Source organism: Perognathus longimembris, chromosome 3, assembly GCF_023159225.1.
Source record: "Perognathus longimembris pacificus isolate PPM17 chromosome 3, ASM2315922v1, whole genome shotgun sequence".
Classification (NCBI taxonomy): Eukaryota; Metazoa; Chordata; class Mammalia; order Rodentia; family Heteromyidae; genus Perognathus; species Perognathus longimembris.
The window spans coordinates 118338-131227 of NC_063163.1; the positions used below are offsets into that span (position 1 = coordinate 118338).

At 44.8% G+C, this 12890-nt stretch overlaps 1 protein-coding gene and 1 long non-coding RNA gene across 2 annotated transcripts in view; both read right to left on the minus strand.

The window, feature by feature from the left end:
- Champ1 (chromosome alignment maintaining phosphoprotein 1) overlaps positions 1-9966 on the minus strand; it is a 12721-nt gene extending 2755 nt beyond the window's left edge. Inside the window, 3 exon segments of the mRNA XM_048341021.1 lie at positions 2-684; positions 5633-5732; positions 9861-9966. Coding sequence (XP_048196978.1) covers positions 2-677 — 676 coding nt within the window. The 5' untranslated portion in view covers positions 678-684; positions 5633-5732; positions 9861-9966.
- The window catches only part of LOC125348080, a 26947-nt gene extending 14258 nt beyond the window's left edge, over positions 1-12689 (minus strand). The window contains exon 1 of the long non-coding RNA XR_007210294.1: positions 12520-12689. This is a non-coding gene — a long non-coding RNA (uncharacterized LOC125348080). The remainder of the gene's footprint in view (positions 1-12519) is intronic.
- Positions 12690-12890: the final 201 nt, after the last annotated feature.

Genomic DNA, 12890 nt, shown 5'->3' on the forward strand with positions numbered 1-12890 from the left:
CCTGTATCAGCAAAAGGAGAGTGCTTCTGAGCCTTGGGGCTCACATGAGCAGCCTTCACTGGCTCAGGAGTCAAGGGAGCAGGCTTCTGTGGCTCTGGAGAAGGGACAAGGCCAGGCTTCTGTACCTCAGAAACCACAGGGGCTGGTTTTGGAAGTTCAGAGGAAAGAGAAGTTTTCAGTGGCTCAGGAGGAACAAGGCCAGGCTTCTGAGGCTCCGGTGGACCAGGAGGGACAGGTTTTGGTGACTCTGGCGACAATCCAGGGCTAAGTTTCTGTGCTTCCATGGGGAGGGCAGATACAGGCTTTGGTTCTGTAGGGCTAGAGGGTATGTTCTGGTTCACAGGAAGGGGCGGGTTTTTCATAGGATCTGCTTCTTTGTTCAACTGTTTTTTTGGTTTATCAGTCCATGTCTCTGGGGCTGCATGTTTGGACGTGATATGATAATACACATTAGAGTACATCTTGCTGGTGAAGAAGCACTTGTGGCAGTGAAAGAGCTTTGCACTTTTCTGGTAAAATATCATTTTACCTAACCCCCCAGCGTCCATGTCATCACAGAATTCTGGATGGATGGTACCCATGTGGATCTGTACATTCTCGTAATCAGTGCCTCGGAACCCACAGTGGTCACACTCCAGGCGAGCTGAAGGTCTACGTAGTTCTGGCAACACCTCCATCTTCTTTCTGTTACAACACATACAACTCTGTACTCTACAGATTTTCAACACTGCTGCAAAAAGTAGAAGTAAATTGCTTTTATGGAACATGATTTTGAATAAAGTATTGTTCTACTCCACATTATAAAGGCATCATTCCAAGAGTCTACACTGATATATGTTTTCATCTCTAAAGGATTTATGAAGCTGGTGCCAGCGGTTCACATCTGTAATCCTCCTGTAATCCTAACTATTCAGAGGTGGCTGAGATCTGGGAATCAAGGTTCAAAACCAATGGATGAGGGGCTGGGGATATGGCCTAGTGGCAAGAGCACTTGCCTCGTATACATGAGGCCCTGGGTTCGATTCCCCAGCACCACATATACAGAAAATGGCCAGAAGTGGTGCTGTGACTCAAGTGGCAGAGTGCTAGCCTTGAGCAAAAAGAAGCCAGGGACAGTGCTCAGGCCCTGAGTCCAAGGCCCAGGACTGGCAAAAAAAACAAACAAACAATGGAGGAGGTGGCATGGCTCAGGTGTTAAGAGTGCCAGGCAATAAGCATAAGTATCAGACACCGAATTTGGGCCCCAGTCTGGGGTAGGTTAGCCATTAAGGGGGAAAAGTCTGCGCAACTCATCTCTAATTAACCACCAAAATGCTTGAAGTGGAGTTGCGGCTCAAGTAACAGAACACTAGCCTTGATCAAAAAAGCTAAGAGCCTACACCCTAAGATCAAGCCCTAGTAAAGAAAACTTTGCAAGAGCTGGGAATATGGCTTAGTGGTAAAGTGCCTGCCTTATATACATGAAGCCCTGGGTTTGATTCCTCAGCACCATATATATAGAAAAAGCCAAAAGTGGCGCTGTGGCTCAAGTGGTAGAGTGTTAGCCTTGAGCAAAAAGAAGCCACAGCCGTGCTCAGGCCCTGAGTTCAAGCACCAGGACTGGCATTAAAATTTAAAAAAAAGCATTGTTTTATGCTGTTTTAGGCCCCTTAGGTTTCTGGGGTCTATTTAGAATGCTGGGATAAAACCTAGGGCTTTAGGAATGGCTAGGTGAATCCTCGGCCAACAGAACTACACCCCTATCTACTCTAGCTAGGTATTTAAATTTAACACAGAGCTTTGCAATGTGCTACCTGTGTTGGCTGGGGAGGTAAAAGGGTATAAAGAAATGGATATAGACCATCAAAGGACATCCCTGATAAGACATCTCTGCAGAGATGTAGAATTAACTTCCAATCCTTCATACACCTTGGTGGAACCAGTATCTCACTGCAATTTTTTTCTTCTCCAAAAAGCTTTATTTTCCTTTGGTCCAAGGGCTCCAGGGTCATTAGGTGGGAAAGCTACCCATTGGCTGGCTGGACGGAGAGGCTCAAGCAGAAACCCTGATATCAAGTGATGCAGAGATGGCTCCACAAATGTTTAAACTGCTTTTCTTAGAAATAGTTAACATTTAAATATTTACTAATGAACCTACATCTTTTTCTTAATGGTCTTACTTTTCTTATTTAAGTATTGGTTCATTTTGTCCATTTTTCTTAATCATTGCTAATATTTTTTAATGTAAGAAACAGTAAGCTGGGCACTGGTGGCTCACACCTATAATCCTAGCTGATACTCAGCAGGCTGAGATCTAAGTATCACAGTTTGAAGCAAGCCCAGGAAGGTAAATCCAAGAGACTCTTATCTCCAATTAGCTACCCAAAAAAGCCAGAAATGCTAACTTTGAGCACAAAATCTCAGGGACAGCACCCAGGCCAAGTTCAAGCACTAGTATACACACACATACACACATAGCTTTGAGTTCAAGTGCTAGAATACACACACACACACACACACACACACACACACACACACACAGAGCTTTTTCTTCTTTAGATCAGAGACCAGGACTCAAACTCAGTATCTGCCATTTTCACTCACTGGCTAGCACTCTACCAACTAAGCTATATCTCCACCCCCACAAAAGTCCTTTTATTGAAAGCATTTCCTCAGCTTGTATTTGTCTCTTTATGTAGTTTTTTTTCTTCTTTTTTTGTTGGGGGGGGTGTCAGTCATGGGATTTGAACTCAGGGCCTGGGCAATGTCCCTGAGCTTTTCTGCTCAAGGCTAAGGGTCTACCACTTTGAGCCACAGTGCCACTTCCAGTCTATTGGTGGTTAATTGGAGCTAAATCTCATGGCCTTTCCTGCCCGGGCTGGCTTCAAACTGTGTAAAAACTTTCAGACTTCAGCCTCCTAAGTAGTTAGGATTACAGGTGTAAGCCACCAGTGCCTGGCTCCTTATAACATTTTACCCACGTATGATTTACAAAAGATTTAACTTAAGACTGTTTTCCTTATACTACAGGCTTTAAATTATGCTTAAAGTCTTTCCTAATCTAAGTATAATCATTTCATTCCTTTTTACATCTGTGTCTCCCCTCCCCCATTTTCCTGCAGTGCTAGGGATAGAATCCAGGGCCTTGTACAGGCTAGGCAGCCCTCTACTACTACTAGAGCATCATTTCCAGCCTATAAAGGACTTGTATCTCTAACACACCTATATGAAGAGGTCCCAATCCAACCTAGTTTTTCATCCCCAAATCAGGTATTCAATCACATCAATTACACAACTCTTTTCTTCACTTTATGTATAAATTCCATTTAGTATTTGTGCAACTCCCAACTCCACTCTCGATTCTTCTGTTTTTTATCATTTCACTCTTCTCATCACTTCCAACTTCCATTCTGGCAGGCCATTCTCAGACTGAAATCCAGAAACAGATTCTGGAACTAATATACAAAGTGAACAGACCATAAAATCTTTTTTTTTTTTTTTTTTTTTTTTTTTTGCCAGTCCTGGCCTTGGACTCAGGGCCTGAGCACTGTCCCTGGCTTCTTTTTGTTCAAGGCTAGCACTCTGCCACTTGAACCACAGCTCCACTTCTGGCTGTTTTCTATATATGTGGTGCTGAGGAATTGAACCTAGGGCTTCATGTATAGGAGGCAAGCACTCTTGCCACTAGGCCATATTCCCACCCCGAGACCATAAAATCTTTCCTCATTAATAATCAGGAAGAGTGGTGTGGGCCCAGAGACTGAGCTACTTGGAGCTGGGATAACAGGATCACTCGAACCTAGGAGTTCAAAGCAATCAGAGCAACATAATAAAAACCTGTCTCTAAAAATAAAAACAAATACCTTCTCATTAAATGACATTCCATTGCTTACTAAAAGTGCCAGGTACTGGTAAGAGCACATGTCAAGCTCTGTGTTATTGGTAATAGTGAAGAGATATTCTTGCCATGGGTTGCTCCTCAGAGAACAGCATATTTCATTAATCTCATACACACCATTAGAAAAATTAATAGCTTTTATAAGTTCCATTTTATACGTTATTGTTGACACTAGTGCTTTCTATTGCCTCTATTAGTGGTATCTTATATTTTAGTCAAAAATTCAAAAGGAAGGCTGGGGATATGACTTAGCGATAGAGTGCTTGTCTTGCATGCATGGAGCCCTGGGTTTGATTTCTCAGTACCACATAAACAGAAAAGGCCAGAAGAGGCGCTGGCTGTGGCTTGAGCAAAAGAAGCCAGGGACAGTGCTCAGGCCCTGAGTCCAAGCTCCAGGACTAGCAAAAAAAAAAAAAAAAAAAAGGAAATGGACCATTGAAAAAATAAATACTTCGTTAGAAAATTTAACTCCTGAACTGGACAATTATACTTTCTTTTGGAAAACTGCTTTCAGAACTAGAAAGAATGTAAGAAAAATACAGTAATTTAGTTTAATACAGTAATTTAATATTAGAAAAATCTCTGAAAATGATCTTAACAAATATGATGAAAAAAGATGTAGAAATAATGGGTTAATCATCTCACAACCCAAAAGTCGGTAAAACTAGACTTTAAAGGAAAAGAGAGCTTTCTCAATAATCCTATCTGGCTATAATTGGTAACAGTAAACTGCCAAGGGTTGCTCATAATAAAGAGCTATTATACTACATATCATGTAGGCAAAAAAAAACCCAGCTATATCTAAATGTATACATGCCCTCCATTTTTCCTCTACTCACCACCAACTCTACCAACCAACTTCAATGTTCTACTCACATGCCTGCCTCACACCAAGTTTTACAATCATACTCTAATAACCTCCAACTTTAAAAGAAAGTTCTTCAAGCCAGGCAACAGTGGAACACACCTGTCATCCTAGCTACTCAGGAGGCTAAGATCTGAGGATCCCAGTTCAAAGTGAGCTAGAAAGTTCATGAGATTCTTATCTCCAATAAACTACCAAAAATAGTTGGAAGTAGAGCTGTGACTCAAGTGGTAGAGCACTAGTCTTTAGCAAAAACAGTTCAGGAGCAGAGCCTAGGCACTGAATTTCAAACCAAAGGACCCACATATACACATAAACAAGTTCTTCAACGAATACTATAGAACTCACTCTTCATATCCCACATTCTAACACAAACATATATACCCAGCACATCTTCCTGAATATACTCTCTGCACTGTGACAGACAGTATTACATTGTTGCTAGTTTTGTTTTGTGATAGGTCATGGGACTTGAACTCAGGGCCTGGGCATTGTCCCAGCTCAAGGCTAGCCCTCTACCACTTTGAGCCACAGCTCCACGCCCAGTTTCCTAGTGGTTAACTGAAGATGAGTCTCATGAGCTTTTCTGCCTGAGTTGGATTCAAACCATGATCCTCAGATCTCAGACTCTTGAGTAGATAGGATTATAGGCATGAGCCACCACTACTGGCCAGTATAAATTTTTATAAAGTTCTTCCTCCAAGAACTCCAAGTAATTTTCAAAATTTCTCTAATAAAAGTCTCCTAAACATTAAAAAGTAAGAAACAGTAAAGGCAAACAAATAGCATATGCAAAGATAATGTTAGAATATCGTTTTATAAATCCTAGAACAATACTTTCAGAGTTGCAAAGAAACAAAGCATTGCATGCCTTCCCTGATAAGACTTACCTAGACACTTTAAAAGTAGTCTTCAAAGAGCAAACCGCCTACATGGCTTTTTGATGAACCCATAAAAAACAGACGATAGTAGAACAAAAATAAGTTGAACCTGAAAAAAACAAAGGAAAGGTAGTCAAAAGTATATGCCTGGAGTTAGACACTGGTGGCTCATGCCTGTAATCCTAGCTATTCAGGAGGCTGAGATCTGAGGACTGAAGTTTATAGGCAGTCTAGTCAGAAAAGTCCATGAACCTTTACTTTAATTAACCAGCAAAAAGCTAGAAGTGGACATTTGGCTCAAGTGGAAGAGTGCCATCCTCGAGGGAAAAAGCCAAGTGAGAGATCAAGGCCTTGAGTTCAAGCCCCAATACACATGTACACACAAAAAGAGAGAGGCGCTGGTGGCTCAGGATGCTGAGATCTCAAGATCTCAGGCCAAAGCCAGCCTAGGCAGAACCGTCCCCAAGAGACTCTTATCTCCAATTAACTACTCAAAAAAACTGGAAATGGCTCTGTGTAGCCTTGAGCAGAAGAGCTCAAAGACAGCGCTCAGGCCCAAAGTTCAAGCCCCACAAATGACAAAAAAGAGACAGACATACGAGGAAAGAAGGGAGGAAGGAAATACATGCCAATGATAAACCTGACCCCTACAGTAGTATCCTCTATCTTTCTCTCATTATAAGAACCCTCCCTACAGTGGCCCAACCATTAATGGGCTCAACCCATCAAGCTTGGACTTTTACTAAAACATCATTGGATGTTCCTCCCTCCCGAGGACATTGTTCTTGTTTAGTTACACATGATAATCCACTACAGATTATGCTACATATAGAACCAGAACTTTCTCAAACTCACCATCTAACTTCAGTTTATGTAGTCTCATATCTTATGCCATTTCTTTGTGCTGGTCCTAGGGCTTGAACTCAGGACCTGGGCACTGTACCTGCACTTTATAACTACTGCCAGTATGTACCTGAGATATCTATCAGCCCCTCCTCCATTCTATATCTTTGCCATTGTTTTAACTCTAACCTCCTTCTCCAAAGCCCACTCATGGTACTGCTAGCAGAGTCCTCTGAAACCCAAAAGCCTGAGGTAACTTGTCTGAACATTCTTTAGTTTCCCAGATACCTGTAGAATAAAATTTGAACATAACATATAAAGCTCAGACTGCATCTGATCAGACTGCATTTTCAAGTTGCTGACCATCTGTAACTCCCTAATTCTTTAAGCTTCTAGGCCTTCCCAGAACACAATTCTTCTCCTTGACTTTCATCTTGTAATCTAACCATAAAGAAAATTCTTTCATCCTTCTGACAGGTCTTTTTTTTTTTTAATGCATAGGCCAATTTCCCACTCCTTTCTACTCTCTGTCATATGCACACTGCCAGTGTGGCAGTCACCCTCTAGCACTGAAGTCTGACTCCACAATAAGTCATAGCTTTCAGAACAGGGATGACCCAACCATTTACTTACTGTTGTAACCCCTATACATCCCTGGTACCCGTGTATGCTCAGGAAAACATTGGCTCAGTCATATCCTTCTCTCATGAAGACTAGAACCCAGTCTAATATTAAAACTAAAAACTAGGGGCTGGGAATATGGCCTAGTGGCAAGAGTGCTTGCCTCCTACACATGAAGCTCTCGGTTCGATTCCTCAGCACCACATATATGGAAAACGGCCAGAAGAGGCGCTGTGGCTCAGGTGGCAGAGTGCTACCTGGAGCAGGAAGAAGCCAGGGACAGTGCTCAGGCCCTGAGTCCAAGGCCCAGGACTGGCCAAAACAAAACAAAACTAAACAAAAAACCAACAACTAAAAACTAGAGAGGCCAGGCAACAGTGTCTCATGCCTGTAAAATCCTAGCTACTCAGCAGGCTGAGATCTGAGGATCATGATTGAAAGCCAGCCCAGGCAGGAAAGGCCGTGAGACTCTTACCTCCAATTAACCACCAGAAAACCAGAAGTGGTGCTGTGGCCCAAGTGGTAGAGCACTAGCCTTGAGCTGAAGAGCTCAGGCCCAGGCTGAGCTAAAGCCCCACAAGTGACAAAAACAACACCAACTAGAGAAGGACAGAGTGCATATCGCCTGTCAGTTACTTTAAAACTCCAGTTCATAGTTCAGCAAACTCATGTCTGATGTTAAATGGCCTGCCCATGATTAGGGAAATGATCATCATCTGACAGAGGACAGGAAAAATTTCTGCTCTATTCAGGTTCTTTTTATATACATCATGATCAAACTAACAGAATAGAACTTACTAAGATCTTGAAAAGCCAACACAATAGGCCAAAACTAACAAGATGAACCTTATCAAACATTTAGAATCCATGTATCAGTTGTATCAATATATTTCTCCCACAATGCTCTGTCTCCAGCTCTGGTGAGCACTTTGAAAACATCTCTAATAAACTAGGGAACATGCAAAAGATAGCACTGGGACAATAAGCATTATAAAAAAAAAAAAGTCAGCCGTGAGTACAGACATTTATTTTCACAGGGAAAAAAAAATATGTTCCTGAATAAATAGGTAGAAGATAACAAAGCACATTTCAGCTCAACACTTTTAGTGCCAGTAATCAGTAGAGAACAAAAAGGTCCTTAGAGGAACTTACTCTCCATTTTACCACTGAGAAAATATGTTGGAGAGAAGTAACTTGTCAAAGATAACAACTCAGTCTGAAAATTGGGGGTGGAAATGCCCTGATTCTCAATCTCTGCTGTAACAAGTCTTTCCTAACATGTCAGAACCATTCAGGTTGATATTACAGACTTCAGTCCAGAAACCACCTTTCAGACAGGGGCTAATGACAAGTGATTCATTCTAGTTTTTAGACTTTAGTGATTTTTTTTTTTTTTTTTTTTTTGCCAGTCCTGGGCCTTGGACTCAGGGCCTGAGCACTGTCCCTGGCTTCTTTTTGCTCAAGGCTAGCACTCTACCACTTGAGCAACAGTGCCACTTCTGGCCGTTTTCTGTATATGTGGTGCTGGGGAATCGAACCCAGGGCTTCATATATAAGAGGCAAGCACTCTTGCCACTAGGCCATATCCCCAGCCCCGTGATTTTTTTTGAAAATCCGGAGTTCATAACACTAACTATAAAAATAACTCAATAGCACAAATAGAAACTCTTCTCATACTTTCTACCACAACGACTGCATTTTGCTACCATTCAATATTCAATACAGTAAATACTATGCTATGTGGCTGTCTCAAATTCATTCTCACTCACTATCTTCCTTGAGGTCAAATACCACTAATCATCTTTCAGAGTGTGTTCTGGTGTATATATTCAAGATGTTGAGCATGTTTACGGCTAGTTGGATTCTATTAGTCTGTATACATACTAGCATTGTTATTCACCTCTAGCAAGTTTTTTTGTTACTTTTGAAGTTTTATTTTAAAATAACACGAACAGAAAGAACACAAGAGTTTTCATTTACTTCTACACACCTCTATTTCTACTACTAACACCTTACACTAATTAGTGTGGGGCATTTGTTACTAGTGATGAAGTGACTTTTTTTTCAGGTGCTGGGAATCGAATCACCCGTGCCACACAAGCGCTCCACAACCTAACTACATCCGCAGTCCTCTTACCTGGTCCATACTTTACGCGAGGTCGCAGTTCACTTTGAACGGCTTCCAGAGATTGGCATGTATGCACAATAACCGTGTCCTACATAATGTCTCTGCTCTAGAAATTCTATGCTCTTGGCAGCTGCTGATCTTTCTCCCTAGGGGTGGACTTGCTGGGTCCCAGAGTAACCCTGAATTAAAACGGGGCGCAACCAGTGAGGCTGCGCCACTCCAGGCTCCCGCTGGAGGGCCCGGGACTCCAGCCCTCCCCAAACCCCGGGCGCCGTGTCCCGCCCTCAGGAACCGGCCGCCCAGCAGATCCCGGCACTGCCCAGCGTCTCGGGGCATCAGGGGCCCGAATCCCCGGGCAGCCTGACCCGAGCAACCCGAGGCCCGGCCCACCTGGGAGGGGCAGCTCCCCGCCGGCCGCAGGTCTCAGGGAACTGGACGGCAGGCGCTCAGATCCTTCGCCCGCCGGGCCCCGCCCGTCTCCGGCCGCCCACCCTGGGATGGAACGGGAAAGCGGCGCGGCGGCGGGGCGACGCGCGAGAAGCGGGCAGCAGGCGGCGAGAGAGGCCCGCGGTCCTGAATGCACGCCCGGCCCAGCGCACAAAAGGCACCGCGCCGCCCACCCCCGCCCGGCCGCCCACTCCTCACCGTCCGACGCCGTGTCCGGGGGCGGGGACGGCGAGGGCCAGGGCTGCAGCGACCACCAGAATGGCGGCAGGACGCAGGGCCTGCCGGAAGTGCTGCGCGCCCGCCCCGGAAGTGCTGCGTGCGCTCTGGCCCGTCGCAGCCTCCGAGCGCGCAGCGGCGTGCGCCCAAGGTTCCGCTGCTGCGGGCGGGGCCGACGGAGCTGGGAGCGGGGCCGGGCGCGCGTCCTCGGGCCGGTCTTTTACTCCAGCTTTTTGTTTCACGTGGAGGGACCACGGTTTGCGACTGGGTCGCGCACGGTGTCTGGGAACGCTTGGAATCATTCGCAGAACCCGTTTCGGCAGGTTTTAACTTTAGTCCATGAACTGTGAGCGTGTGATTCTCTTACCCTACACACCGATACAGTTACTGAAGTTGTGCGCTTGCTTTCTTTACGGGGAGAGTGATGGGAATGAACTGAAGACCTCCTTTCTGCGTGCCACGCGGGTGCCGACTGCCTGGACAGCTCTCGTGTTTATTATCTTTTTTTTTTTTTGTAGGTATTGGAGTTTGAACTCAGGGCCTGGGTGCTGTCCCTGAGCTCTCCGGCAAGGCTAGTGCGCTACCACCTTGAGCTACAGCTCCACTTCCGGTTTCCTGGTGGTGAATTGGAGCCCCCAGCCACTTCCGGCTTTGGTATACATGTCTACATGCTAGTACCATATTGTTTATTACTATAGTTCATAGTGAGTTTCAGAATCAGAACAAGCTTGTCCTTAAGCCTTTTTTTTTTTTTGTCCTTAAGTCTTTTAAGGGTATTTTGGCACCAGCACTGATGGCTGAACTTGTAATCCTAGCTTCTCAGGAGGCTGAGATCCGAGGATCACAGTTCAAAGTGTGCCCAAGTAGGAAATGCCATGACACTCATCTCCAATTAATCACCAGAAAACTGGAAGTGGTGCTGTGGCTCAAAGGGATAGAACACTAGCCTTGAGCGGAAAAGCTCAGGGACAGTGTCCAGGCCCTAAGTTCAGGCCCCTTCACCCAAGCAGATGTCCCCACCTGTTTAAATCTCCATCCAGTTACCTAGGTAACTGGCACATCAGGAGGCAGTTACCTACCCCTTCTCTGAGGTCACACCCTAACCCACTTAGACACACCTCTCCAGCCCTAGATAAAGCATTGCCTGGGAGTCACTCTCTTTCCTGCCTTGGATTTAGCAGTAGACCAGCAGTTTGGCCCAAGAAAGTTCTCTTCTGCCCGAATACCATGTGGTGTTCTCCATCACTGGTTGTCTGCTTTAATATCTCTTACTCATATAATATACACATATAGTATATATCTTCATACTCATGACCATTGGATGTACATCCATGTATTAATTTGTTTCATCATTTTCTAGTTAATTGGAGGTATTTCCTGCCTGGGTTGGCAATAAATTGCAATCCTCAGATCTCAGCCTCCTGAAAAGCTTTATTGATGTAATGGGCCCCCCCCAAGGGAGTGGACCACAATGTAATGGGGTCCAAGGGGGGAATCCCCCATCCCTCCAAGAGTCCACCACTCAGAGACAGTCTCAAGTAAAAAGATGGATTTATTGGGGAAGTAAAAAGTATACTGACCAGCCAGGGTCACAGCCCAGACCCAGGAGCTGGAACCACAACTATAAAAAGCAGGCTGGCCGGCCAGGGCGGCAGCCCAGACTCAGGAGCTGGGACCATGGGCCCCAGGCCCCCTTGGGGTCGGGTTATAAAGGCAAACACCACGTGGTCAAGCCTGCCACACGCAGCTGGCCAATGAGGTTACAACACAGAGAGCATGCCAGGTCACACGCAGGTGGCCAATGGAGTTACAGTCTGTCTCATAGCAACTGTTTGAACCAACCTATCATTTTAGTTAGACTTGGCGCATGGATTTGGTGGGGCTCACATGATGCAAGCGGGTATACCTACTCATGGGAGGGCACAGGTTTAACCTTGAACATTCCAGAACTCAGGTGGTCAAGCAGTTTACAGAATCTTATCACAGCCAAGGGGCACTTCCCTGGATAGGTCGTGGGAGATCTTAGTGAAGATGGAGTTGGCTTCTGCTCTCTTTAATCTGAGATGGAGTCAATCTGACATCCCTCAACAGCCAATGATGGTGCTGGCCAGATCTGGCCTCCACATTACAGGTGTACAGGCTTGAGCTCCCAGCACTCAGCTTCTTTTATAGTTTTCAATGTACAAATCTTTTATTTTGTTATTCCCTAAAGGCTTTTTTTTTTTTTTTTTTGGCCAGTCCTGGGCCTTGGACTCAGGGCCTGAGCACTGTCCCTGGCTTCCTTTGCTCCAGGGTAGCACTCTGCCACTTGAGCCACAGCACCACTTCTGGCCATTTTCTATATATGTGGTGCTGAGGAATCGAACCCAGGGCTTCGTGTATATGAGGCCAAGCACTCTTGCCACTAGACCATATTCCCAGCCCAAAGGCTTTTCATTATTATTATTATTATTATTATTATTATTATTATTATTTAGTGGTATTACTGTCTGGCTGCTGGAGGAGCTCACAGGTGCCGGGAATAAACCACTTTTCTATTTGGAAACACTCTGTGCATCAGCCATTCCTAGAAGCACGAGTCTGAGCAACTGGACCCATCCAGACTTGCAGAACAAGCCACATGCTAACTACCACTGCTGACCAACCACCTTTTGCCCCTGCCATATAAACCCTGCCTGAGCCAGGCCCAGGCATGATCTCTCTGATCCCAACCAGAGTGGCCCCTGGGAGTGTACCCCAATAAACTCTTTTTCAATCATCTCTACTTCTCTCCACATGTTCTCTCCTCGCCTAGAGCCTTTCAATTACAAAAGTAATAGCTTTGTAATTTCCTTCATAGATTGTTTATTATTAATGTGTAGAAAACTGATTTTTGTGTGACTTTGTATACTGCTACTGGGCTAAGTTCATTTATTAGTTCTAGTGAGTTTTCTGTGGAATCTTTGGGGCTAGCTATAACTTGCAATGATCATTTTCTTTCCAATTCAAATTTCTTTATGTTGTGCCAAGTCG